Below are 27496 nucleotides of genomic sequence, written 5' to 3'. Positions count from 1 at the left end.
ACCCACCAGCACGTGGTGGTGTCGGAGTTCAGGTTTTGGCCAGGCCGATGGGTGCACAGTGACGCCTCGCCCTATGACATAAGACGCGGGTCATGTTTCCACGTGTAGATTTGCCATCTGTGTATCTTCTTTGTTGGGATATCTGTCCAGGTCTTTCGTCCATTTTTAATCAGGTTGTTCATTTTCTTGTTGAGTTTTGAGAGTTCCTTGCACGGTTTGGATAACAGCCTTTATCAGATAAGTCTTTTACAGATGCGTTCTCCCCGTCTGTGGCCTCCCCTCTCATGTCCCTGAGACACTGTTTTTTATTTTAAGAAACACCTCAGACAGAAAATGGACCTTCCAGCCCACCACGTTCTCAGTTTGGCCGTGGTCACCACCCTCCCAGCCCTGGTTCCCACCTTTTCACGATCTGCTGGTCCTATGGGCATCAACCCATACCAAGTCCCTAACATATCTCCAATGATGGCAACGTCAAAGCCGGCAGTTTGCAGGTAGGAAGGAGCCGATGGAGGCCGGAGCAGAATGTGAAGGCCAGCGGATTCATCCCTCGGGGACCGGCAGGCCTCTCAGATATCCCCCGGGTCACCTCCCAAATGAAGTACCTGCTTTGGCCGTGGGCAGGAAGCAGGACCTGGCCCAGATCTCAGCATATTTGACCTGGCACGGCATTTACTGGTGAGCCTCCATAACCGGAAACTCGACTCTCTGGGGAGAATACATTTTCATTATCAAGGCTTTTAGGCTTTTAATTAAGAAACCAAAGAGCAGTGACTGGAGTGAGGATGCAGGGACTCTGGGTGACCCACACGCTCGTTTCCACCTGGCACAAAGGACCCTGGAGTGAGGGTACAGTGCCTGCTCTGAGTCACCAGCACACTCATCATTTCTACATAAAGAACCCTGTGAGTCTGTCCCAGGACTTTTTAGCCTAGATCTAAAAATTCGCAGCTCAGGAAACCTTCATCATTTTAGGAACCTGAGGGGTGGGCCAGGGGGATCTCACAGATTGTGGTGCTGTCTATGGGGTCATCAAAGTGCAGCTGGGGCTTCCCGCAAGCACTTCAGGGAGGCCGTGCACTGGCCCGAGGCTGACTCCGCCTCCTATCCTCGGTTGTCATGCCCAGCCGTGAGGGGAGCCCCCCACTTCAGGAGCGGTCCCTGGCTCCAGGCCCTAACGTCCATGTCCAGGCCCCTGGTAGGGCAGCTTCTACCCCAGGGAGGCTGGGACTGGAGACAGCCTGGAGCTCTAGGCAATCCTGGCAACCACATGCTTCCCGAAGTGGCTGCAGACAAACTCCTACTTCCAAAACCTGGCACGGGCTGTGTGAGGCCTGGAACGCGGGAGGCGCGATTACCCTCTCATGGTTATCAAGTCACGTCATAGTCTCTTAGACCTATGTGTGACTAGAAGTATACACATTATGGAAGTGTATATAAATGTGAATACAGACACGCTTATTTTCCTTTTATATACCTTACATATATGTGTACACGTGCATATGTATAAAACATGGAAGAAAAAACCATACTTAAGATTTCAAATCTCAGTCGCAAAGGTCTCAGAAGCAAATTATTATTCTTAAATTCTAAACAAAGATGTAACATTTTACATTCTTACAAAACGTTCTCTATTAGCATTTTATTTTAAAAACTAAGAATGCATTGCACTCTCTCAATTTTGATTTTTAACTCAGCTCACAAAGGCCCCTGTACAAAGGCCTCCGTACCGCAGCAAGGATGGCGGTGGTCACACCTGTGGCCATTTATCCTCTCTACATCTAGCTCCTCTCCCTGAGGCAACACACCTCCGAAGTCACAGCCTGGCCTCCCAACTCTCCCCCGTCGCGGGCTTCTTGGCATGTTGCTCTGCTGCACACACCTCAGCAAATACTGCTGATTAGCCAGAATCGCCCAGAAATCTCTTAACCTTGATTCTGGCTGCTTTTGTAATTTGTAATATCTTTACTTCTGGTGTGATTTGAGAAACAACAAATTTTAAAATTAGAGAAGATGTGGTTTTTATTCTCTCCTTTCTACTTGCAACCTTGAAAATTCAAGTAGCAGCAAGGGTTTGTTGAGAGTAACTTCCACCAAAGAGAACCTATTACAAAGGTACTACAGAGTGTCAAATAACCACATAGATGTAAAATAGAGATGCAGACACAGATATAAAATCCAATGGTTAAACCAAATTGAGAAATGCTTGCCAGTTTGATAGGACTTCTAAAACTTGACATAAATGTTGGCTGAGGGATACAAGATGTTATGAGATGAGTGAGATGCTTGGCCTAGAACCACAGGCTCTCTCCTCTTTACAGCAGAAAATCCGTAAGGAAGTCAAATCTGAAAGAACCAGGTACCGTTGAACGGCATACTCAGCCATCCTTCCCCATTCCTGGGCCAGCTGCGGTGAGTGCAGCCAGTCGTTCACCAACAACCATCATCCATCCTCCAGGCCATGGCTACACTTTACTCCCAGGCTCCCTGTCATTATGTAGATTAGGTAAATCACGGCCACTCTCACCTTAAGCCTCCCCCGCCAGCATGGCAATCACCCATTCCCAACCACGGCAAGGACAGCCGTGTCCCTGGGAACGCAGAGCAGGGGTCGGGAAGAAACCTGGATCCCTAAATACCTCATGGAGCAGTCACCAGCCTGGAACATCCTCCCTGACGGCTTTGCAAGACAGAAAAACTCCTTGGTTCCTCAAGCTACAATACTGCAGAGTCTCAGGTCACAGCATCCTTACCTACCCTCGTCAGGAACCGTTCATGCTCATCAAGACATGAGAACAAAACTGCAGTGGCACAGTCACACTCGACGCAGACCACCTGCTGCTCACATTCATCGTATTAACACCAAAAAGCCACCGTGGTGGATATCCTGGATATGGACAATCGGCGGCTTTTTGCTGGAGATGTGCTTTGTGCATTTATCGCACGACCATCTTGGTGTCAGGAGGGGCTGTGCAAATGGCAGCTGTGCAGGTCACAGGGAGTCTCAACTCGCTCGACTCTCAGCCAGCTCCCACTATCAGTGCCCGCAGAGTCCTCTCCTCCGGGAGCACGTGCTTGGACGCCACAGTAGCCTGTGGATCCACACAACAGCACTGTGTGCCCCAGGAGCTTAGAAAGTACCACTGCATCAATGCCTCCACAGGTGAGGCCGGGGGCAGAAGCCAACCTCAAGCAGTTACGGTCCTCCGTGGGGCTGGCATCCAGGCAGGAAGGCGGCTCAGCGGCTCTCCTCTCACTGTGGAACTTCCTAGGTCCCCACATGAACAGAACCTAAATAACACGCAACGAACAACAGGAACGAGAACACGACCAACAGCTTCTGAGATGAGCAAGCTGGGCTGATCATGAGACACCTGACGGGGACGGTGCCAGAGCCCCTCCCAGTGACCTGTGAGGACGGCGCTGCCAGCATCTCCCTAAAACCAGCCCAAGTCAAGTTAGACTTGAGGCTTTCCAGGAGTGGGTAGATCCATTCAATCCTACAGTCTGAACCTTCCAGGCCGTGTCTCTTGGCCCTCATCTCACATATGGGAACCCGGACGCTGCACCATAAACGCAGCCCCAAGCCCTCGTTCCTTCTTCAACACCACACACCAGTACAGTGAACACTTAGGATCTGGGCATTCACATAAAATACTGCTTAACTAAAACTTCTGATTTAGAACATGTTTAATTCCTACTCACAGAGCTCAAAGTGTTCTGTCCTAGGAGGCGGTAGCTGTAACTAAGCATGAGAGAAGAAGGGATCAGAGTGGTGCCAAGTATTAAATATTCCTCTAAATCTATTCACCAGGTCGCCATGCTATTGTCACCTGCTTCATTTTCTGTCCTTAAAAGACAAAATAGTTACTTTTCAAAATAGACAACCTGTTTTACTGATGCTTAGCTATAAAGTAGCGAGCTACGTATCCAAAAGGGAGATATGGGAAAACAGAAAATGTCCACAAGCGATCGGGGTGGGGGGGCAGTTGCAGCAGCACCTGGCTCTGTTGCGCTGTGAGCCAGCCACGTGGGCTGGACAGCTCACTTAGCCACTGAAATTACATCATCTAAGATTTTGTTGCAGTTACTTTGATAAATTCTCCCTCTTGCTATGAAGAGTAAGGTTTGTTTTTTTTGTTTTTGTTTTTGTTTTTTTTTTTTGACTTGGAGTCTCGCTGTGTCACCCAGTCCAGAGTGCAGTATTACAATCATGGCTCATCGCGGCCTTGACCTTCTGCCTCAAGCAATCCTCCCGCCTCAACCTTCCAAGTAGTCGGGACCCAAAGGCGAGTTTGATTTCTTTGCTAACGAATTCCTAATTCACCTCGCAGTGGGCCTGTCAAGGCCATATGCCCGGACATCCACCTTGCCGACCGTCCATGTGGTCTCTAAAGTGGATGCACTCCGGTTGCCTGGGCTCTGCACGCGATACTGAGTCTCCAAGTCTGCCGCTGTATAAGGGACTGACAGCCCCAAGCGTCTCGACACGCCACCTTGAGCCGGGCTTTATTCCACAGGGCGACTCTGCTTCCCGTGATGAGATGCAGCACGTGAGCACAGATCAAAGGGTATCAGCAACTAACCCATTCCCCTGGTACTAAGCAGAGGACCAAGAGTTTAGTTCCTTACTTATTTCCTACGGGCTTGATTCAAAACAGCTTTCTGGAATCCTGGGGACAAACATCTCTACCTGGTGAGAATTCTGGCTTTAGTAACGGAAGAATCACCTAAAGCCCATTTTGTAACTGCTGTTCTCATCAGAATTTGAGGCCAAAGGTAAAAATAAAAGGGGGGCTAAGATCGTGACACCCCAGTTTGCACAAGGCCAACCAGCCTGCTTGAGGGGGTAAAAGGAATAGGATTTTTAAACTGCTGAGTTTTAAAAACGTGGCTGTAGGCTGGGCGCACTGGCTCACGTCTATAAGCCCAGCACTTTGGGAGGCCGAGGTGGGAGGATTGCTTGAGGCCAGGAGTTCAAGACTGGCTTGAGTAACACAGCAATACCCTATCTCTTTAAAAAGAAAAAAAATGGTTATTAAAATAGCAATAAAAAGGTTAATACAATAAATTACTATGTCAACATGGCACCCCCTGCTGCCAGACGAGGTGCAATCTCTGTGGCTGTGAGGTCCGGAGAGAAATGTAACCGGCATCATAGGGAAGGTGGACCCCAAAGCCCCACAACATCACTCCTGCACAGTGTGTTAACCAGCATGAAGTCTCCTCCACAATCAGAAGCCTGGTTTAGAGGAACGCTGCCCACTGGACCTGGGTGGACTCCAGATGCCGGCCGACCAGACAGCCCCACCCTGGGACCCTGCCGGCAGCCCCGACTGGACAGAATGGCCTCATGAGTGTCCTTTCCCGCCACAGGCTGCAGACCCCGAGCCAGTCCTGGCTGTGACTGAGGCTGCGCATAAACGTCTGCGCCCAACAGCTCACCTTTGTACATGACACGCCCAGTCCACCTCATTTCAAATGTTACACTTGCCCCAAGGCGAACACGGATGTTACAGGTTAACTCACTGCATGTGTGCTAGACTTTCCCTGTAAGTGTTCAGACATTGCACGAACCGGATGAACAAACCCCACTTTCCCTGTAAACGTTCAGACATTCCTTGAGCACGATGAACACACACAGCCAACAAACCCCGGAACGTGTAATGCCGCGGCCTCCTCTCCTCCTGTGGGGGCATGTGCTTACAGCTCCCCCAAGACCACATTTCCCAAAGCACAGAGTGTTACTCTGAAAATAAAACCTCCTTTTTCCTTCCTCTGTACATCTCGTGGTCGTGTTAACAACTAGTGCTACAAATGCAGAGAAACGGGGTATCATCCGTGCTGCTCACCGAATTCCTAGCACCAAAGCTTCAAGGCCCCCCAGTCTGAAGGAAGCTTCTATCACCCTAAAGCCAACTCTGGAGACGAAGGCCGAGCTGGGGAAAGGCTGTGTCTCTGCAAATCCACGCCACGGGGCCCTCTGCAGTTGTGTGTAAGGAACTCTTGGCCTGTCCTGGGGTTTGGGGAAATCAGGATGCAAGCAGATACCGTACGCTCTGCCACGGGACCGTGAAGTCTGCGGAACCTCAGAGGAACACGGAGACAAATGGCTGCACGACTCCCACAGGCCAAGCCTCGATGGGCGCCCGTGTCAAGAACACAGACACGCCGGGAGGGGCAGCCGATGCAGGCAACGCCTGCAACCCCAGCAAGCAACAGCGTCTCAGTGTGGGGGTCTCTGGCCAGGCTCCACCACAACTGCCATATTCTGTGGCAAAATTTTAAAAATAGGTTTTAACTAGTTATAACTCTAACTTGTTTTACACATAAACAGAACACAGGGTACCTACCAACAGGCTCCAAAATACTTTGCCTAGAACCAAGTCTAGAATGCAGATGGCTGTTGCTCTGAGTGTGAGGAGTCCCCTGTAGTGCCATAAATCCTAGATCTAGGTGACTAAGTGCTCTTCCTAAACCAGACGGCACCATGAGGCTCTGAGGGCACCCTCTGTCCCCAGGCCAGTCCATCAGCCCCAGCAGAAGCTTCTAGAGTAAGAGCCTGTGGATTTGTATTGGACGGATGTAAACCAGGCAAAGTCACAGGGGCTCGTCCTGGAAGCCCATCCATTTACCCACTCATGCCGTGGAGAGCCCTGCCCCCAACTCCACACCCGCAATCACGCTCAACCACAAGAACTGGCTTCTAGGCCCTCAAGCTACTCCCTCTCGACCCTGGACAGACGCTTCTCAAACCATGAGGCCCAGAGTAGTCTTAACAGGTGGTCCCAGCAGAACTGGCCACTGCATGAATTGATACTTTGTGTGTGGGGAGCCTTAGCTTCCCGAGTAGCTGGGACCACAGGTGCACATCACCTCTCCTATTTAATTTTTTGTAGAGTCAGGGTCTTGCTATGTTGCCCAGGCTGGTCTTGAATTCCTGGGCTCAAAAGTGAACTGCCCAACTCAGCCTCCCAAGGTGCTGGGATGACAGGTGTGAGCCACTATGCCCAGCCTAGAATTGGTTTTTCTTAAACCTGAGTTTGACACATGAACCCCACTTACATAGATATCAGCACACTCTCCCAGCTCGAGAGTTTTCCTGAATCTCGATTCTGTCCGTTCAAGATCAATATCTAAGAAAGGGTCAGAACTGACCCTCCCTCAGTGAAGCCTAAGGGCAAATGCAGCAGCATCTCAGTGTATGAGGAGACAAAGTAAGAAGGGTGGAAAACACACACTGAAATTCTAGTGCTAGAATCATAATCACCAACACTTTAAGAGGGAATCTGCTTTCCAAAATATGTAGCTGCTGGATTAACTTCAAAGTCACCAGATTCCACAGGCAGTAGCTCACAGGGGCACAGCTTTCTAAGGCCGCACAGCCCGGGACAGCGTAACAGCCTCAGGGCAAAGCAAACTAAACAAAGGCTTGGTTCTCTCAAGGACGAAGGTGCTCAAGTGTTTCCAAATATTCTTCTTCTTCTAAGTAAGTTAGATGCCTCCTACAACACTGTTTAGAGTGCCAGTGTATTCAGAAACATGAAGTTGAAACTACATCTCAGGACCCCAAAATCACTACGCTAAAGGGACGTCAAGGTGAGGAAGAGCTTAGACCAAACCTGCCTCCCATGCTCTTCCTAACAGAGACAGCTACTGGGGGTGGGGGGAAAAGCCACGTACCTCCCTCACAACCGATCCACAAGGAAATTCCTCATGGACAGAGGACAGAACTCAAAGTCACCATCTGCACACGGAGATAAATGCGGATCTGACTGCTTCCTCTGGAAAGATGCACCAGAAATGCATTTGTCTGATCTACCTGTGACCTGGAAATCCCTCCCCGCTTCGAGCCATCCATCCTTCCTAGACTGAACCAACGTACGTCTCACATGTATTGATTCCTCACGTCTCCCTAAAATGTGTAAGACCAAGTTGTGCCCCAAACACCTTGGACACATGTCCAGGACCTCCTGAGGCTGCCGCAGTGTGTCCTCAACCCCTCCCTAAGGCTGTGTCTATAACCTTGGGAAAATGAACTCTCTATGGATCGAGGACTGTCGCAGAGATCCTTCTGGTTTACAGGAAGCATTCTCTCCTGCGAGTATATCAATGAAATCATGTGGAATTACAAAATGCCACTTTAGTAAAAGCCAAAGGAATTAGGGTTCTATGTGCTTCAAAAAAAAAAAAAAAAAAGTAACGTTCTATTTGTCAATGGACCATGAAGCCCACACCCCCTTTTGCAGTGAAGATGTCAAACGGGACGAGAGGCCCCTCCTGAGGATGCTACCCTCTGACCCCACTTCCCAGAGTCCAGTTTCCTGCTGCTCAGGGAACAGCAACCCCAGCTTCACGGGGCTCAGGCCTCCAAACCCAACTCCCACCCATGCTGGAGAATCACCCCAGGGACTAGCTAAGTGGCAGGTGCAACTCTCACCTCACCCCCTTAAAGGGGAAAAGGCACCTTCCCGCTCCTCTTCCTGCTGGTGGGAACAGGGGCAGGAGCTGGAGGGTCAGGAGTCGGGCGGCAGAACGGAAGCAGCCTGGGTCCCTGCTAGTCAGAGTTGGCAAATGCCAACCATCCCCGACATTCACTTTGCAAATAAATCCTTCTCTTTTGTCAGGTCCCTGGTTATAAGTTTGCACCCATAACTTAAAAAGAAAAAAAAAAAAAACTCAGATAAAAAATCGGTGTTTGGCTGACAATATTTCAATTATCTTGGGGCCTTGGGTCAAATGATGGCAAAACAGGAAACTGAACGCTGTTATTCAGGAAACTACCTTCCAGCGCCGTCTACCCTCCCAGGCTGTCACCTTATGGTTGTTTGTCTGCTAGATGATTAACAAAACTCTTCTGAAAACCTAGGTGTACAGAACAGACAAGAAGTCAGCTCGGGTTGAGGGGAAGCAGGATAAGACCCCCTTCCCCGCAGGATGGTGGAAGAGGAGGAACCTTCAGCACCTGGGTTTTCAGGATGCTGGATCTCTGAGAGCATCTCTCACAGCTCAAGTACAGCCAGACCCTCCTCTGACACAGCCTGTTCAGGCGAAGGTGGGCACCTGCCCTAGAGACCCACAGCCCTGTGCGGGGCTCAGCTGGAGCTGAACTTGCCTCCCTTGGTAAGCGTCAGGGCCAGGGGTGGGGAGAGGAGAGAAGCAGCAGGCCTGAGGGCCACTGTGGAAACTCCATGCCACGCTAACTCTCGTCTGATGTGCTCCGGCCAAAGCCACGCTTCTCGGAGGGAGTTTCCCTTCACACATGCGGAAATCATCAACATCTAGTCTCCCCACAGAACAAATCCTTCCCTAGGAGGCAGACGCTTGGCTGTAACACGGGGTAATGAGGGGCGCGCCTTCGTGCCCACTCTGTAGTGTTTCCTGTTACCTATTTTACCTTAAGCTACAAATGATTCCCGTTTACACGGGACACAGTGACACAGACAGCAAAACACATGAGATTCAGTGTGATCCCACACCCGTCACTGCTGACCTCAAGTGCTTTGTTCGTTTTGCTTCTAGAGTTTGTATTCTCTCCCCGGGTTCCAGGCCTGTGGATTCAACCAACCATAGATCAACATATTTTTTAATGTGTTTGTACTAAGCATTCAGACTTTATTATTCATTAAACAACTACTCGCATGGTATGTCCATGGTATAGCTGTTACGAGCAACCCTGACATGACTGTCTGCAGGAGGATGTGCATATGTCATATGCAAACACGATGCCATTTTATTGCAGGGACCTCAACGCCCAAAGACCTTGGATTCCATAGGCAGTCCTGCAGCCCACCCCCATGGGCACTGTGGAATGGCTATAATAGAAAATATGGAGGTTTTAAACAGTTATGTACTAAATCTAATCTTTTGTTAAGAAATTAATGTGTATCACTTGTATTATTTGGAAGTCCTTCCTGGCCCAGAGACTTGACATGTTCTTATCTTTTTGTCCACGGATCTAGCCATTCCAGTAAGCTTGTTGAACACAAATCAATTTTACAATTAAATTCTTACAAGAATCACACTCAATCTGTAAGCTGCTTTGGTTTTTAAAGTGAAATAACCAATAGTTTTGCCAACCTGCTATATCATAGAATAACAGGATAAAGCAGCCCCATGGCATGCAAAAACATGGGGTTTCAAAGCTAACCAGTATAAAACACGTTACAAACCCCTAAATATGAAAACGTTTTACACCAAAACAGATATTCCAGAAAAAAACAGGATGTTCAAAAAAGCCCTTTGCAGAAAAGCACTTTCCCCTTCATTTTTCACACGGTTTCCTGAAGCTTGTGTTTGGTGATGACCATGAACCAGAAGTAGCGTCCGCTGCAACTACTGTTACAGCAACACAGAATATTAAGGGAAAAAAAAAAAAAAAAAGGCCGAGCGCGGTGGCTCAAGCCTGTAATCCCAGCACTTTGGGGGGCCAAGACGGGCGGATCACGAGGTCAGGAGATCGAGACCATCCTGGCTAACACGGTGAAACCCCATCTCTACTAAAAAAAAAAAAAAAAACCTAACCGGGCGAGGTGGCGGGCGCCTGTAGTCCCAGCTACTCGGGAGACTGAGGCAGGAGAATGGCGTAAACCCAGGAGGCGGAGCTTGCAGTGAGCTGAGATCCGGCCACTGCACCCCAGCCTGGGCGACAGAGCGAGACTCCCTCTCAAAAAAAAAAAAAAAAAAAAAAAGGACACAGCATATTTCCTACTGATGAGAACAGGTAGAGTGTTATAAAATGAGTGTGTCCTAAAGTCAACAATGTTCAAATTCTAGGTCTCCCACAGACACTAGATGGTAACCGCCAAAGCTTATGTACCTGGCAACGTTCAAGGAGACCAAGTTCAGAGCTGTCACAATGCAGCACCATCCTCACGCGATTATCTCAGGCAGGTTTGAGGGCAAGTGTCCCCGTCACAGTGGGAAAGCTGCCCAGCCCAGCACTTCCTGAGATCACAGACCTTCGCCTTCCCACGTCTTCAATAGTTCCTTTACACCGGGAACCACACAACAAAACCTAAAACACTTCCTCAAATCTCAAGACAGTCTTTAGAGCTCTTTTCCTTGCCCCTTCTCTTATTGAAAAAGCTTATTTTGTAAGCAACCTGTAGTGCTTACCAGAGCTGGGGCGGGAGGAGAGCTAGTGTTTGGTAGACCGAGTTTCAAGCGTGGGGAGACCAGAAAGTTCTGGAGATGGATGGCGGTGATCGCAGCACGACAGTGTGAACACACTTAATGCCACAAAACCATACAGTTAAAAATAGAGTGCTGTGTAACTTTACCACAATCAAAAAACTGAGAAAAGTCATCTATAATTACTGTCTCCAATATCTTCCATCCTGTAAGTTACATTTGCTTTCGGAAATCCTCAGAGCAATCATGAAAAACTAATACCCTGTCGTCTCTGAAACGCAAAGTCGTTCAAGGGCTTTGGTTATAGGAAAGTAGCTGGAAAGCAAAGCGTCCGTTAGGCACAGCAGCCGTGATAGGACAAACACACGGTAGGAAGGTGGTGGTCATGCTACACACAGATGGGAAGGGTGTGGGGAGCCACAACACCCGATGCTTGGGAGGCACCTGGGCAGGAGCTGAGAATGTACCAAACACGTTCGATCATGCAACATTCACGGACCCCGAGTCCAGCCACCACCGCTGACATCCACTGTGGCTGGGGTGTCCTCCCAGCCTGTGATGGCTCGCTCCTTCGGTTAACTGCCTTGAATCTACTGGTTCCTCTCCTCATGGGCCTCTTTCCTGTCGTCTTCCTGTCATTTTTCTGTCAGCAAACACATTTCCTGTCATTTTCCTGAACTGACATGACATTTCCTGTCATTTTCCTGAACTGACATGACATTTCCTGTCATTTTCCTGAACTGACATGACATTTCCTGTCATTTTCCTGTCAGCAAGCACATGCGTCCAGCCTGACCTTGCTGATGTGCTCCAGCGGCCCTGGACTCGAGCCGCACTGTTCCATCAGTGTGGCATTCGCGAGTTACCTCCTGGGAAATGCCAGGTGATGGTAACATCAACCAGGAGGCACAGCTGAGAAGCAGAACGCATGGTGCGGTGCCCAGAACGTCACGTCCTTGAACAGACGCTCCGTATCTTCTCCTCTCCTGCCAGAGCTTCACTGTAGGAAGGCGGCCATTCTTCCAGTGCTGCTACTTCCAACACCGGGGAAAGCAAGCTTCAGAAATGAACGGTGTCAAAGAGGGAGGACCCACCAGCAGGGCTACCGGCAGCCAGACAACCGCAGCCCCAGCATTCCCCAGCCACCATGACTGACAGCCCAGGCTCCAGAAATGCACGGCTTCAACCTTAGGAGTAAAAACCCTCCCAATCCAACTATTATTTTCAACAATGGGATTGAGGAATGAGGTGTTCTAACCCTGCCTCTCTCGACAGCACAGATCATCAGATCCCAGTTCTTATAGGATTGGGGAGTGGGGTGGGGTGGGGTGGTTCCTAACCCTGCCCGCCTTCATAGAAAAGAACTTGGATATGATGACCTGTGCTAGATTAGCACTTTGCTTCTGCCATATGCAGTCATCCTCAGCACCAGGAAAAGTCAGAATCGTTGAGTGATGACACCAATACCAACACACGCCGTTCTGCGGCTCTGGTAACTGGCTGCACAGATACAACCCGATAGTGGTGAGGTCTAAAGACATCACCAGTCTTCCCAAGGATTGTGTTCCTGAATATTTTGCGTTTGGAATAACGGTCTTCTTTGCCAGGGCTGAGCCATGCTTCCCTCTCGCCTGTCCTCTGCCTTCACCAGCTTCGTGTGCGCTTCTGGACAAGTGTTTGTGCAGGCGCTATCACTTATTTCCACAGCGAGAATATACACAGACACCACACAGAAATGGGCAACCCCGTTAGGAGCTGTGCAGGGAGATCTAACTCATCCCATGTGCCAAATTCCTGTTGCCATGGAAATTAAACTAACTAAACTAACGTTGCTATGATCTCATCTCTTACTGTACCACTAAAGATCATCCGGGTAAGAGGAATGTGCCTCTGCATAGCATTCAGCTCACATTTACATGTCGGTTTTTCCTGAATATGGTTATGTGCGATAGAAATCAGTAAGATGGGGTGTAACATACAGTATAGGATCGTTGTGTCTCCTAGCCTCAAACACTTCAAGATCCTCAGAAAATGAAGTTTAACGCTGGGGACGTGAGTTACATAGTAACTTGTTTTGGATACTATCATATCAACACCAAATAACTTCTTGAATTCCTTTTTAAATTGAAAAGCAATTTACAAAGCACAAAAGCCCCAATATTAAAGAATACAATTCAGTCTTTTTAGCATATTCTAAAAGCTGCACATCAACCACTAGTATGTAATTCCGGGACTTTTTCACCACAGGCCAAAGAAACCTTGAACCCATTAAGAGTCAGCACCTGGCTCCTTCCTTCTACCAGCCCCTGGCAATCACCAGCCAACTTCCTTTTCTCTGGATTTGCACATTCTGGACACCTGTTGTGAGGAGAATCGTACAGTGCATGACCTTTGGTGTGACCTTCGGTGCTGACATCTTTCACGTCTAAGGTGAGTGGAATCTCAGTGAGTGACCGGTTGACAGACACCTGGACTGTTTCTACTACTATGAATAATGCTGCTGTGAAGATTCAGGCATGACATACTTTTTGGAAAAATGTTTTCAGTTTTCTTGAGCATATGGCTAGGAGTGAAATTGCTGGGTCGTACGGTGATTTCATGCTTTTCTGAGGAACTGTCGGACTTTTCCAAATCAACTGCACCATTTTACTTCCCCTCCCACTAGCAATATATCAAGATTTCAGTTTTCCCCAATTCACCAACGTGTCACTGTCCAATACTGGGGTTTTACCCACCCATCACGGTGGTTGTGAAGTGTTATTTCACGGTGGTTTTGATTTCCATTTCTAAGATGACGAATTCTGCTAAACATCTCATGTGCTTTTTAAGGCATTTATATGTCTTTCTTTGGAGAGTGTCTATTCAAATCCTTTGTCCATTTTTAAATTGGATTTTTATTAAGAGTTTTTGAATATATTCTTGATATCAGGTCCTTATCGTGATAATGTATCCTGTTCTGTGGGTTGTCATTTTACTTTAATAGTATCCTCTGAATTGAACATTTTTAATTTTGATACCGTCTTTTTCCCTTCAGTTGCTTGTTATAGCTTTAGACGTCTCAGCCAAGGAAACATTGCCTAATCCAACCTAACAGTTTCTCCAGGATTCTCCCCTAAAGGTGTTATGAGCTGAACTGTCCCCCTCCCCCAAGATTCCATGTTAAAGTCACAACCCCGGAAACCCAAAATGTCACTGTATTTACATACAGGGCCTTTAACTTGGCAATTTAGGTCCCATAAGATCTTAAAAGTAGGGCCTGATCCAGTATGACTGGTGTTCTTTTAAGAGAATTTAGACACAGTCCTCAGTGCTGCATACACGTAAGAGAAACCTGTGAGGACACAGAGAAGAAGCTGTCTACACAGCATGGGGTGAGGCCCCAGAGAATCCAACCCTGCCCGCACCTTGATCCCAGGCTTCCAGTCTCCAGAAAAAAGGAAATAAGATGCTATTGTCTAAGTCGCACGGTCTGTGGTGTCCGTTATGGTACCCAGCAGACTGACAGAATGGGTCTCAGTCAGCTCCTTACATTGGAACCATGTTGAGCTTTGCGTGTAGGGTGAGGAAGGGTCCAGTCCATCCTTTTCTATGTGGATACCCCAGTTGTCCCAGCACCATTGAGTTGTGAAAGGAAAAAAGTAAAGCAACCCTTGCTGTCCTCTCTCCATCAACAGATTAGAAGATACACTGAAGAATCATGGACAATTTTGTCGGTTTAAGCCAGTGGTTTTCAAACTTTTGGGTCTCAGGAACCCTTTGCACTTTATTAAAGAGCACAAAAAAGCTTTCTCATCAGGCCGGGAGTGGTGGCTGCTCATGCCTGTAATCCCAGCACTTTGGGAGGCAGAGACAGGTGGATCACTTGAGGTCAGGAGTTCGAGACCGGCCTGGCCAACATGGTGAAACACCGTCTCTACTAAAATACAAAAATTAGCCTGGCATGGTGCTGAACACCTGTAGTACCAGCTACTAGGGAGGCTGAGGCAGGAGAATCGCTTGAACTCAGGAGGCAGAGGTTGAAGTGAGCAGCTGAGGTCACACCACCGCACTCCGGCCTGCGTGGCAGAGCAAGACTCCGTCTCAAAAAAAAAAAAAAAAAAAAAAGAACATAATTTAGTTTCTTTTACAAGGATAAAGTCATTACATCTTAACACAGTCTTAAAGAAGAAACCATTTTCCAAAATAAGCAGCAGCGTGGCAACAGTTTGTGCTACTGTGAAAACACCTAACATCTCTGCACCTCAGACAGCAGGATTCTCATGCCTGCATCTGCGTTCAGTGGGCTGCAGAGCCATGGCTGAAGTTTATGAAGAAAGTCCGACCCCCTACTGATATACAATTAGGAAGCAGTATTTTCATTGTGTTTTCAGATCATTTTAGGTATTCTCTGCTGCCAAATGTAACAAGTGGCACTTCCGTACAGGCTGTCTGCAACACAGAGTCTGTGCTCTGGTCGACGGGCCTTTCTGCCCCAATTCCTTCTAAGTCGACTGGTCGGTCTTGCACTTGAATGGCTTTTACCAGCACACGATTTTGTAATCACACATTGGTTAGAAAATACTGGTTCAGAGTTATGAGCGGCTTCCACATTATATGTCCCCCCAAAAAAAAAACAAAACAAAACAAACAAAACAAAACAAAAAAACCCCACGTCAGTATCACCATTGGTCACATGAGAAAGTGGTGGACACAAGATTTTTATGTTTTAATATTCACTGGAAAGCTCAAATGTCTATCATTGGGAAAAATGTAAGGTACTTTCCTTGAGATGAAAGTCATTTTGTTCATTTTTCAGGCCACACCTGCAAATACCTCCATCTGAAGTGGCATCTTTTGTAAGTCATTCTTTATATAAAGGCGGCCGTTAGTGGAAGAAGTGGTTCTGCAGGTTCATAGTTCAGAGGCACCAGTGCTCTCCCAAGAGATAACCATAAAATCCACAGAAGACGCACCTGTGCACACTTCCTGTTTCTCACTCAGAACATTCCAGAAGGAACCCTGAATCCCAATGCCACAGCGGGACTGAAGTTTGCTCTCACCCACACAATAAACCCAGGGAGCTCCCCCAGCCCCCACCCCGAGGCCACAGCCTTGGTCCTCTATCTGGTCTAGGGGGGCTCCTGCAGCTCCAGCCTAACAGGGAACAGAAGGCACCCACATGTCACAAAGCCCTCCCAAGGCCCAGCGAGCACTTCTGCTTATGTGCCAGCCAAGTGCGTTTGACAATTCTACAGCCAGCTGTACGGCAGGTAGCGAGGTACCCAGCAAATACTCAGGGCTCACGTTACTAAGGAAGGTGCACAGCGAGGTACCCAGCAAGTACTCAAGGCTCACGTTATGGAGGAGGAAACCAGGCAGATAGTGAGGTACCCAGCAGGGTTCACGTTACTCAGGAGGAAAGGAGGGTAGAGACAAGGGGGCTGGAACAGTCTGTCATAAGCTTTAGCATTTACAAGGCTCGCTGAAGATTATCTGATTTGATCGTCACAACAGCTCACAAGATAGGCAGAGGCAAGACTATTTTCACTTCATAAAAAGAGATCCCGAGAACTGATGATGACCACGTGCTCTTCCCACAGGCTCCCAGAAATCCTCCTCAAATCATCTCTCAGTTGTATACATGTGATAATATCTCAGTCACGTCCCCTCTCTGCAGGGGAATTTTACTGCCGCCCTGCTGTTCCTTCGCACCCCTGCCCTCTCCTGCATTTCAGCCATGCCCACCATCCATGGGGAGTCTGCACCACCCCACCCCCGCTGCTGCTGATGGCTTGGGTCACGCTTACCTTTCATTTCCACTTACAGGGACCTGTTCTTCCTTCAAATGCAGCTCAAACTCACTCATTGTGTGAAGCCTTTCTGTCATGTGTAAAATCAGTCTGTGGAATGCTTCATTTAGGAGGTGCTTATGTTGCCTCATTGGCTGTGATCAGGACCAAATTCTGAGCAAACCAGGTGGTCCCCTCTCCCCATCTCTGCTCCAGTGCACTTAAAACAAGGATTCCTGGAAGCATCTTTTTAGTCCAATTCATGCATGAGTCTGCCCCACACACTGCAGAAAAGCCCTGGTGGTCGGTGGTCAGGGCTCAGGGCCCCCCAGGTAGGTAAGGAGAGCTTAGTGCCCTCTCTGGAGTTGTCGCTCAGAGACCCACGGCTGGAAGGGAAGAAACTTGCATCCTGTGAAACATCTAGGCCCCGAGACCCACACTCAGGAGTGGAAAACGGGGAAGGAGCCTTGAACAGACCCTCGGGAGGGCAGACAGTGGGAGCCACGGAGGCCACCAGGAAGGAGGGAGGCAGGCAGTGAGGCCACAGGTGATGTGGCCGGGAGGGAGGTGTTGTGACCAGAGGTGAGGTGGTGGGCGGATGACACGGCGTGGTTTGGGGAGGAGATGTGGCCAGGGGCAATGTGGCCAGGGAAGAAGACACAGCTGGAAGGAAGTGACAAGAGGGGTCTCCAGGCCCCAGACTGTGCCTGATTTATAGATGACATTTTACTTAAGATGTTATATCTAACTTTAAAGAAAAGTAGCAATTTCGACCATTGTGTACATTTAAAGCACGGTACAAATTGAGCACATTTCCCAAACCAAAGAACCGGGCATTGAAGAAAAAATTCATTTAAGATCAGAAATAAAGAGATCCTACAGCTCTTCCAGTCCAATCCCCACCCTAACGTGAATGGGGGGAAAAGGAAGTAGATTCTAGTCAGTCAGCATTAAAGGCAAAACCGATCCACTTTACTTTCTAGACAGAAAACAAGAAGCTCATCAAGGAATCCCTACAAACAGTAGCTTTAGTAGTTCCCGAAATGCAAAATTCACCTACAAAGTAAATCATCTGCTAAGTGTGTATAGAGTAATTTTTTTCATTATTGCCTTCCTCATCTGCAGGGGTTTTTTAGACCTTGCTTCCCCTTAATTGCCTCCAACACCCAGGAAATTTAAACCCCACAAGTAAACTGTGTCTCGATTCATGCCCAGCGTCCTTTGGAGCAGACAGTCCGTTGCTCTAAGACGTTCTTGTCACCTAAGCACCGAGTACAGCCTGAGAACGCACAACACGCACTCACACAAACTCAGACAGTCAACAGGTGAGATACGGCACATGAGGAGGAAGACAAGATAAATGAGCTTCACTGACACCCCAGATCCGACAAGAAATGACACACGCAGCCTGCTCTGGTGCAGGTGACTCCTGGAAAACAGCCAAGGACAGCATTTGGAGAAGCAGCACCGCAGGCCAGGAGGGTCTGGGGGCTTAAGAAGGGAGGGGCGCCCCGACCAGGTACTGGGGGATTCAGAAGGGAGGGGCTCCCCGACCAGGTGGCTGGGGGATTCAGAAGGGAGGGGTGCCCCGACCAGGTGCTGGGGCTTCAGAGGGGATTGGTGCCCCGATCACTTCCTGGGGGCTTCAGAGGCAAGGGGTACCCTGACCACGTGCTGGGACTTCAGACGAGAAGGCACCCCGACCGGGTCCTGGGGGCAGCAGGACAAGCCCAGGGTTCCGTCGTCACTTTTCACTCCCTACTCCCGAATCTCGCCCTGAAGTTGCAGCCAGTCCAGGTATTCATTTACCCATAAAATTAAGTATCTGTGAGTAACACAAGTCACTAATCCACACAGATCTGAGTCTACAGATACCTCCCAGAGACGCCACCATCCCTTCTGGTAGAAGAACAGCCCAGGGGCCCACGCTGCTAGGAAGGGAGACTGTCTCCAGCCTGACGCTGCAGAGTCCTCAACACAAAGTCTACCTTCTGGAACCATGCCGTCTCCTACAGAGGCAACTAGGGGCATGTAGGGTTTTTTAAAATCTTTTTTTTTTCTTAAGACAGAGTCTCCCTCTGTCACCCAGGCTGGAGTGCAGTGGCTCGATCTCGGCTTGCTGCAACCTCTGCCTCTCGAGTTCAAGTGATTCTTCTGCCTCGGCCTCCCGAGTAGCTGGGATTACAGGCGCCTGTCACCGCGCCTGACTATTTTATTTATATTTTTAAGTACAGATGGGATTTCACCTTGTTGGCCAGGCTGGTCTTGAACACCTGACCTCACATGATCCACCCGCCTCGACCTCCCAAACTGCTGGGAATACACGCATGAGCCACGGTGCCCGGCCCATATAGCTATTTAAATTTGACTAAAATTAAATAAAATTAGAAGTTCTCATTTACACTTCAAGCATTCAGTTACCCACAGGTGGCCACTGACCAGAGGCTGGTAGAGATGTCACACTCCACACTGCAGAAGGATCTAGGGACGAAATGGCTCTAAGATCATCTCAGAATCTTTATGTTGAAGCTACTGAAGTTTTACTCTGATTATTATAGACATCAGCATTCTCCCACTTAAAAATGTCAGTGCTATTGCAATGATCAGATCTGTGACTTCCCATCAGCTCTTCTCTTCCTGGATAGATAACTGTAGAGCATCTGCACTCTGCCTCCACACTAAGGGATAGTAGAAGGCTCCGTGTAAAATCAGGGGGAGAAAAAAAAATGAATCCCTAGTCCGCCTTCCCCCCTACGATTTTGTGAAACTCCTCTTAATATGCACAATAACTGCCAGAGTTGCAATAAAGAAGCATCCCTTGACCAGGAAGCAGCAGGGAAGCAAGAGAAGGGAGATGCAAAGACCCTCCGTTCCCTCTGGGACCCCAGGCCCAGCCAGGACTGAGAAGGGCCGCACAGCCCGGCAGACCCGCACACCTGATGCGAACCATACACACGGCTTCCCTGGGCCTCGGTCCCCTGCTCTGCCCTCACTGGCCACTGTGGCTCTGGGTAGAGGCAGCTCCCTGAGCCCCAACACCCACAGCCAGTCCCCTCCTTGCAGGTCTCAGCTGTGCTCCCACTGCCTCCCTGAGGCTTCTCATCATCCGCGTACCGTGTCCACTCTACCCCACAGCCCTTGCTACCGCCCACCCCACCACGGAGCCTAGCACACAGCAGGTGCCCAAGACGCCCCAGTGGGCGGGCATGCCAGGGTAGGGCTTGGAGTTCCAAGGGCCTCGTCCCGCATCACACCACAAACGCCACGGAGGCTGTGGAAGGGGTCCAGGTTTCAGGCCTGTACTCAGCTTCTCCTGGCCCCCGAGGCCAAGAACCTAGCAAGGGAGCGCAGCCGGAAGCAGGGTCCCAAACCCCCTTCATGCTCCTCAAGAGGAAGGGGGCTTCAGGGCACAACCCCACGAGCGTCTTCCTCCTGCCAGGCTGCCTGTCACAGCCCCGACACCTTCACAGCAGGGAAACCCACTCCTGTGAGGAGAAAACCACCAAGTACAACAGGAGCCACGTCCCCCGCAGCGTCTGCTGAGCCCAATAGCGACAGCAGCAGCCGGGCCCCCACTCAGCACACACAGACTCCGAACCCGCCACGCACACCACAAGGCCGACCATCTTGAAGCTCAGCTTCCACTCGTCAGGGCCCTCCTTCCAGGAGAGCTCGGCATGTCTATCTTCCCTGGGCTCACAGAAAGGAGTGGGACCCAACCCCGAGTGTGCACAAAGTTAAGCTCCCACTAGCTGTGCAGACAACCTCCCTAGCCCTGGACTGAGAAGGGGCCAAGCGCAAACAGCCATATTTTGCCCGCACAGGTACGGAATTCAGTCAGCTCTCTCAATGAAGTCGTGACAGGTCAACTCCAGGCTCCTCAGTGCTCTGGGGTTCACCTCGGGCCACTGCACCTTTGAAACGTGGCTGTGGACTCCTCTAGGGTGCTCACTTTCACGGCCCATTTCATTCAGACACTGCAGGCCCCTACCGTGGTGTCAATACCCAGGACACCCCTGCTGGCATCCTCTGAGATGCTGCTGCAGCTGCTGTGATCTGAGAACAGCCATGCACAGGCATCAAAGGGAGGACTTCTCAAGTCTCCTCCAGGGGCAGTGACTACAGCTTTGAAAGACGTTGCACTGAATCCTGGGTGAGCCTGGCTTGGTCCGCAATCTAATCCGGGTTGCTGGGGAGACACACTCTGTTGTAATTGACAGAGGCTGTGGGTGGCAGCTCTACCAAGACTGATAATTGCAACTAGTCTGAGATTTACTATCCATACTTTCTATTTGATGTTTCAAAGGAAAGCATCGTGAAGTTCCAGTAGCAAGGAATTTTCTACAATCTATCACATTAAGATACAGCAGAAATGTAGCTAAAATGTTCATAGGGTCTATGCAGAGGAAGAGATGGGTCTATTTCAGGAAAAGTGCTTGCTGGCTTTTTAGAAACATAGTGAAATCCCTGACAAGTAAAAGGTTGTTTATACTTTTTCTTTGGAACAGAGGGAAAGTTCTTTCTTATTATTTGAATACATTAACTATATTTAAGTGTTCTGGTAGACTGAGTATTAAATATTCAAAAGGAAGTAATTCTGTTCGGTCTATTTCATTCTTTAAATGTAGCTTTCAAAAACTGACAAATACCTGGCCGGGTGCAGTGGCTCACGCCTGTAATCCCAGCACTTTGGGAGGCCGAGGCTGGTGGATCACGAGGTCAGGAGATTGAGACCATCCTGGCTAACACGGTGAAGCCCTGACTCTACTAAAAACGCAAAAAAATTAGCCTGGTGTGTTGGCGGACACCTGTGGCCCCAGCTACTCGAGAGACTGAGGCAGGAGAATGGCGTGAACCTGGGAGGTGGAGCTTGCACTGAGCCGAGATCACACCACTGCACTCCAGCCTGGGCGACAGAGCAAGACTCCATCTCAAAAAAGAAAAAATAAATAAAAAGTGGAAAACACCCCATATCTGCCCTGGCTCCGGCCATCTCCATGGAGTGGACAGAGCTTGAGAAAAGCTCACTGTGGAGGCGTAGAAGGCCAGGCCGGGCCTGGCCGGGCCGGGCCTTTGCTCAGCAGATGAGCAAGAGGGTCAGCCACCCTAGTGAAGAAGCCCATGTTTGCTATGTTACTGATGATACCCACATAAATTTCTATTTGCCTCCCACACAGACCTGGGATCTATGTTTGAGCAAGCGACTCATACCAACAGTCCCTCCATGCCATCATTTCCCTGACCTCCCCCAGAAAAGCCAGGCCAGGCAGCGTCCCCACACGGGCACTGGGGCCCAGGAAGATCCTGGTCCTGCCCCTCTTCTCTCTCGTCCCTGCAGCACCCTGGCTTGCTGTGGAAGCCCAGCAGTGATGGCTGAACCCACGTTCACCTGGGGCATTCAGAAGAAGCCTCTGTGCAGAAATCAACTGGGAAGGAGGGCTGTGTGTGCTGGTGCTGGCAGGTCACTCCAATGGATTTGCAGAACTCAGTTTTCAACACAGGTGCGCCACCAAGTCCCTCAAGCCCTTTGTGAGCCTAGAGCCACAGAGCCATTTGCGGCATTCTCACAATCTCTAACAACCCTGCACAGAGGCCCTGTTTTTCCAAAGGACCATAAAATTTTCCGTGTAGACAAAGTTTGACATAATGAAATAAAGTGAAGTCACCACTTCTATTTTCTATTAATCCATTCATTCAAACAAGTATCTCTTGAGTATGTGCATCGAATACTGTGGAATTAGGATTTAGTCCATGCCTTCAAGAAATATACATCACAGAAGAAAAGGTATAGCTTGTAACTAACAGTGCTGAACAGGCAAGAAATAAACATCATAGAAGGAAAGGTAGAGCTTGTAACTAACGCGTCATAGAAGGAAAGGTGTAGCTTATAACTAACAGTGGTGAACAGGACAGAATTTCACAGGCTCATCAGGAGCCACCGAGGAGGAAGCCATGATTCACATCCACCTGCAGTAGATAAATGTTTCCCGGATAAAGTAACTTTTCTACAGTGATATCTGCTCCTTATTGTTTAATCCTGCTCGATAGGGTATTAAATTACCACTTTATGTGCTGCTTATATAAAATACATCATTGTCAGGGGAGGTTATAAAATAATACTTCACACAAGCTTGGGCTGTGAATGGTGTGAGGCAATGGGACGATGTGTTCCCGTGTTCTCGAGACGCAGAAGGGTCAAGACCCTGCTTCCCTTCTCCTCCCCACCGCCCTGTTCCCAGATGAGGGGTGGAGGCAATGCCGCCGGGCAGTCCTAGAGCTGGCTCCAGGGCCAGGACAGCACGCCCAGACTCTCTGTGCCCCATGTGACAAATACAGACTGTGGGGCAATCACCAATTTACCTGGCAGTGGGGAGAGTCCTTCGTCAAAAGCCTGTGCTTCCAGGAGCCAGGACAAAGCAGGAGCCCCTAGGAAAACAGTTCCGGGTGCTCCTGAAACCTGGGCAGAGTCACAGTCTGGCAGAAAGCACCAGTGATGCAGGTGTGCCCAAGACTGGGAGGATGGCCAGATGCCTGGAGACCAGACCGGCCTGCAGGAGATGACCACCTCTCTCTGGCTCATTAGAGACAGACAGTCTGGGCTTCACTTTTGTATGTGGAGTCTCACAGTACAGAAATGTCACACAGAGATTAGACTTCGTATACCCCATAATTTTTAAATTTAAAAAACACAATTATTTCAACTAATTCTAAATCCAACAAAGAAAAATAAATAAGTATATAAACGCATACATCCAAAATGTAAGCCACAATCTCTTTACCCATAGGAGACCCAAAATTTAGTTTACCTTTTCTTCAGTATTATCACTTTTTTTTTTAAGCCATTACTGAGGTGTCTCCTCACCGCCCCATGAGGAGGTTCATGGGCTCTTCAGGGCTGTTTGCTGTTTCATCGTTTTTTAGATTTAAGGGCAGGATCATTTTCCCACACTTGCTTGCTTCCCTGATCACCAATTTTTCACAAGGACATCATTGTGCCTCAGAAAACCTAGTAACTGAACTTCATTAAAAGTGAAAACAATAAGGACATGTTGGCTGCTATGACAGCATCCTCAGTCACCGAATCTCCCTGGGGGACCCGACACACCCCCAAACTCCTTGGAACTCCAGCATGCAGGTATCGCTGTGGCGGACAGGACTGACCTACCCTGGGGAGGCATGAAAGCAAAGAGAAGAGAAAGCAGGTGACTCATTTAGGAAACTTCGGTGATTCTCTCGAGTCACGTTTCTCAAGGTGTCAGGGGAGAGCCACATGCAGGGAACCTCCTTGGCCTGGCAGGTGGCAGACTCCTGGGACCCTCCTCAGACACGTTAATCAGAGAATCTAAAGGCGGGTAGACTCTGAAAAGTATCTGTAAAGGAAGGACTTAGCTCTGCTGTGACCCCACTACACATGGGGTCACGCAGGATGCTGCTTCCGGCGTCCAGTCTCCATTTCACTCTCCTGGGAGGAACACCCGTCAAGTCACAGAGCACGGTCTTCAGCGAACACCTTCCTGCGCGACCTCCACTGTCTCCCAGCCCTGCAGGAGTAGCCGCCGAGTAGGGGAAACAAGTCTTTGCTCCTGACCCGGCCACCTTGACGCTGGGCATAAGACCAGCACTGCTACGTCTCTGGGGAAAGGAGCGGCCCTGGGCAGGAATGCACTTGGCAGCCCCGGGGAGTGGCCAGGTGTGGACGACCAGGCCTCTGCCCGCAGACACGTCAGCACGGCATCCTGGAGCAGAACTTCCAGCCCAGCTGAGCCTACAGATGGCTGCAGCCCTGGACAGCATCTTCACAGTGACCCGGGGGACTGGGCCAGAGCCGCTCAGCAGGGCTGCCCTGAATTTCCAACCTGAAAAAGCTGTACAGTCGTACGTGTATGTTGCCTTAAGCCCCTAGGTTTTGGGGTCACTTGTCACACAGCGACAGACAGTGGATGTGCACGGACTCCCAAGGCCACGATGGCCTCTGCCGGCCTCACCCGGGCTGTCTCATCTGTTCCCGTGACATCACGTTTCTCAGAGCCAAAGGCTGCCAGGGCCCCCTCTTTTCTTCACGACGTCGTTACAAGCTCACGATACAAACTGAAAATACCCAATATGTAAAATACAACGTATGACGCAATACAGGGTGAACGCGCAGGCACATACACAGGCGAAACAGGTGCATGCGCGAAACAGGTGTATGAACACAGGAACAGGTGTACATGCATGAAAGAGGTGAACGTGTGAAGGTGCACACGCGTCAAACACGTGTGCATATACACATGAAAGCACCAGACATGAAGGGCTGTCTTTGGGAGCCTGGTTTTTAGACATCTCCCTCACCCTTTTACATCTGCACGATCACAAACACAGCACACCACAGTACTGAGGGGAAGCCCCAGCTTCTCATGGGGGCACATGAGGCTTTTTATTTATGCCACAGGTTGCATCACTACATCCTAGAACTGCAAGGCCCCCCACTGCCAGGACTGAGTCAGGTACACCCTGTGCTCCAAGGACCAGGCCGCCTGCCAGCCCATACGGACCTGCCCCTCAGATGGTGCAGCTGCTTCTAAAACAGAGGCTCAGCCCTACCCAGAGACCTGCAGTACCTGTTATTAAATCAAGACTTGGCTGTGGGTAAACGTGAAGATTTTTATTAAACATGACTCTGCAACATTCAAAGGACCATAACTGAATGCTCCTTTCACAGCCACGGCGTGTCCAGACGCTCATGGAGAAGGCCAGGGCGTGGGAACCCACGGAGCCCCGACAAAGCAGACTCGGAGCTGAGTGGCGCAGTTAGCACCGATTTTGTTTGACACTTGCCTTTTATATTCAGAATAAAATAAAAAACAAGACGCAAAAATAGCTCACATTCTATTTCAATTCTCTATTTTTGTAGTAACTGGGCCCCTTTCCCTCTGCTTTCCCAGCCAAGCGATAAATAGGCCCAGCTGGGATTTGTCAAAGTCTGGACCTCTGTTGTAGAGTAAGTGAGGAGGGTAGGGAGGGGAGCAGGAGTGGTGAGGAAGATTGGGGGATAGGGAGGGACAGAGGAAAGGAGAGAGAGAGAGAAACCCCCGAGGACTGGAGGCAGGAGGGATGCTCCCTGGCAGCCTCAGGTTCCCCATTCCAAGGTAACTGAGCTGGCATCACGCACGCGGTACCGTCATATGACTTGGCTGACACACGCCAGAATGACAACAAAATGCTTGAGGAGAAGACTAAGCACCAGCATCTTCAGATTAAGGTAGTGTCCCGGTTTCACGCTTGCCTTGTATGACATTGTATAAATTGTAAAGATAACACATTTTCTTACCAGCCACGCTGTTCCCCAAATACTAACTATAACAAAGATCAGACAGCATCTGAGTACTGAGCGTGTGTTAAGCCCGGTGAGGTAGGCATCATTTACTTTGCTAGAGAAAGAAACAGGCTCTGAGAGAAACTTCCTGAAGCCAGGCAGCTGTCTCCAAACCCACCTCGTGCCTCCTGACCCTGAAGGTGGAGGACCCAAGTCATTCACGTCAATAATTTACCTACATGCATGTCAGATTGAGATTCAGCCCCCAGATCTAATCATCTCTATGCAGGAATGTGTCAGGAAGGTATACAATTCTATGAGTTCGACCTGGGGGAACAAAGGCAGGCACCCTCGACACAGATGTAGGGCGGAGGTGGGCGCCCAGCGCAGGAGCATGTCCAGCCCTGCCCAGTCACACAGCCACCCTGCCATGCCAGTGCAGGAGCCGCCACCGCGTCTCGGGGAAAAGCAGCTTCTCCTGCACAGGAATCTACCCCTCAAAGTGTGTTCCTGAGAAGGTGTGGACCAACATCTCAGAAATTAGACACCGTGTAACACGCTTATCTATACAGGCTGCCTATGTCAGGGAATCACCAATAATTCCCATCTCGCCATCAATTATTTCTGGTAAATACTGATTATTCTAAGTTAACTGAGGCAACACAAGAACAATATAATGGAAATGTCAGAGTCAATCAGCTCCACCTGCTGAAGAGCTGGGACTAATGATGAAACCTAAGGAATCCTGGAGAACGCAGCAGGATCCCAGACCCCGCGGACCACCCCAGCCTCCTTCCACAGGAGAGTTAGTCGTGGGGCCAAGGAACGGCTTCCCAAGGAATCTCAGAGGATCTCAAGGTCTTGAAAGTTTAATGGGAATTGAATATTTGCATCTGAGTCACACGAGCACATTAAAAGTAAAATTTCCTCTTTCCACTAGAATTATGAGCTTGCGGCAGCGACACTGGCTGTATCTCATGCTCGTGAGAGGTTTGGGCACAGCCGCGCATCTCTGGTGAATCATTTATAATAATGAAAGAAGTGCTTGGGCCCTCGATCCAGGACCACAGACCCCACCAACGAGGGTCTAAACAGGACAAGCCTCGGCCTGGAGAGGCTGGTGTCCGTTGGGGCTGGGAGGAGCACCAAGGAAACTCAGGGGCAAGCCCCACCCAAGCTCAGCATGTCCTACCCCACGCAGTCGACATCAGCCACAGGGATCTTTTGTTCTTTTTTGTTCAGGAAGGAACATATTAAAAAGCCCGGGGCCCAGGGCCTGGAATCCTCAAAGCTCTCCACA

General features: G+C 49.5%; 1 protein-coding gene across 7 annotated transcripts in view; it reads left to right on the top strand.

Moving 5' to 3' along the window:
- The window catches only part of LOC139361625 (disco-interacting protein 2 homolog C-like), a 177077-nt gene extending 149800 nt beyond the window's left edge, over nt 1-27277 (top strand). For 2 of the 7 annotated variants that reach the window (XM_071090258.1, XM_071090259.1), the window contains one exon: nt 3164-4167. In XM_071090258.1, the coding sequence (XP_070946359.1) occupies nt 3164-3363 (200 nt within the window). In that variant the 3' untranslated portion in view covers nt 3364-4167. The other 5 variants (XM_071090261.1, XM_071090260.1, XM_071090263.1 and 2 more) reach the window with 5 other exon arrangements.
- The last annotated feature ends 219 nt before the right edge of the window (nt 27278-27496 follow it).

The sequence above is a fragment of the Macaca nemestrina genome, unplaced genomic scaffold, assembly GCF_043159975.1.
Source record: "Macaca nemestrina isolate mMacNem1 unplaced genomic scaffold, mMacNem.hap1 Scaffold_75, whole genome shotgun sequence".
NCBI lineage: Eukaryota > Metazoa > Chordata > Mammalia > Primates > Cercopithecidae > Macaca > Macaca nemestrina.
This window is presented reverse-complemented; position numbering and strand designations above follow the sequence as displayed.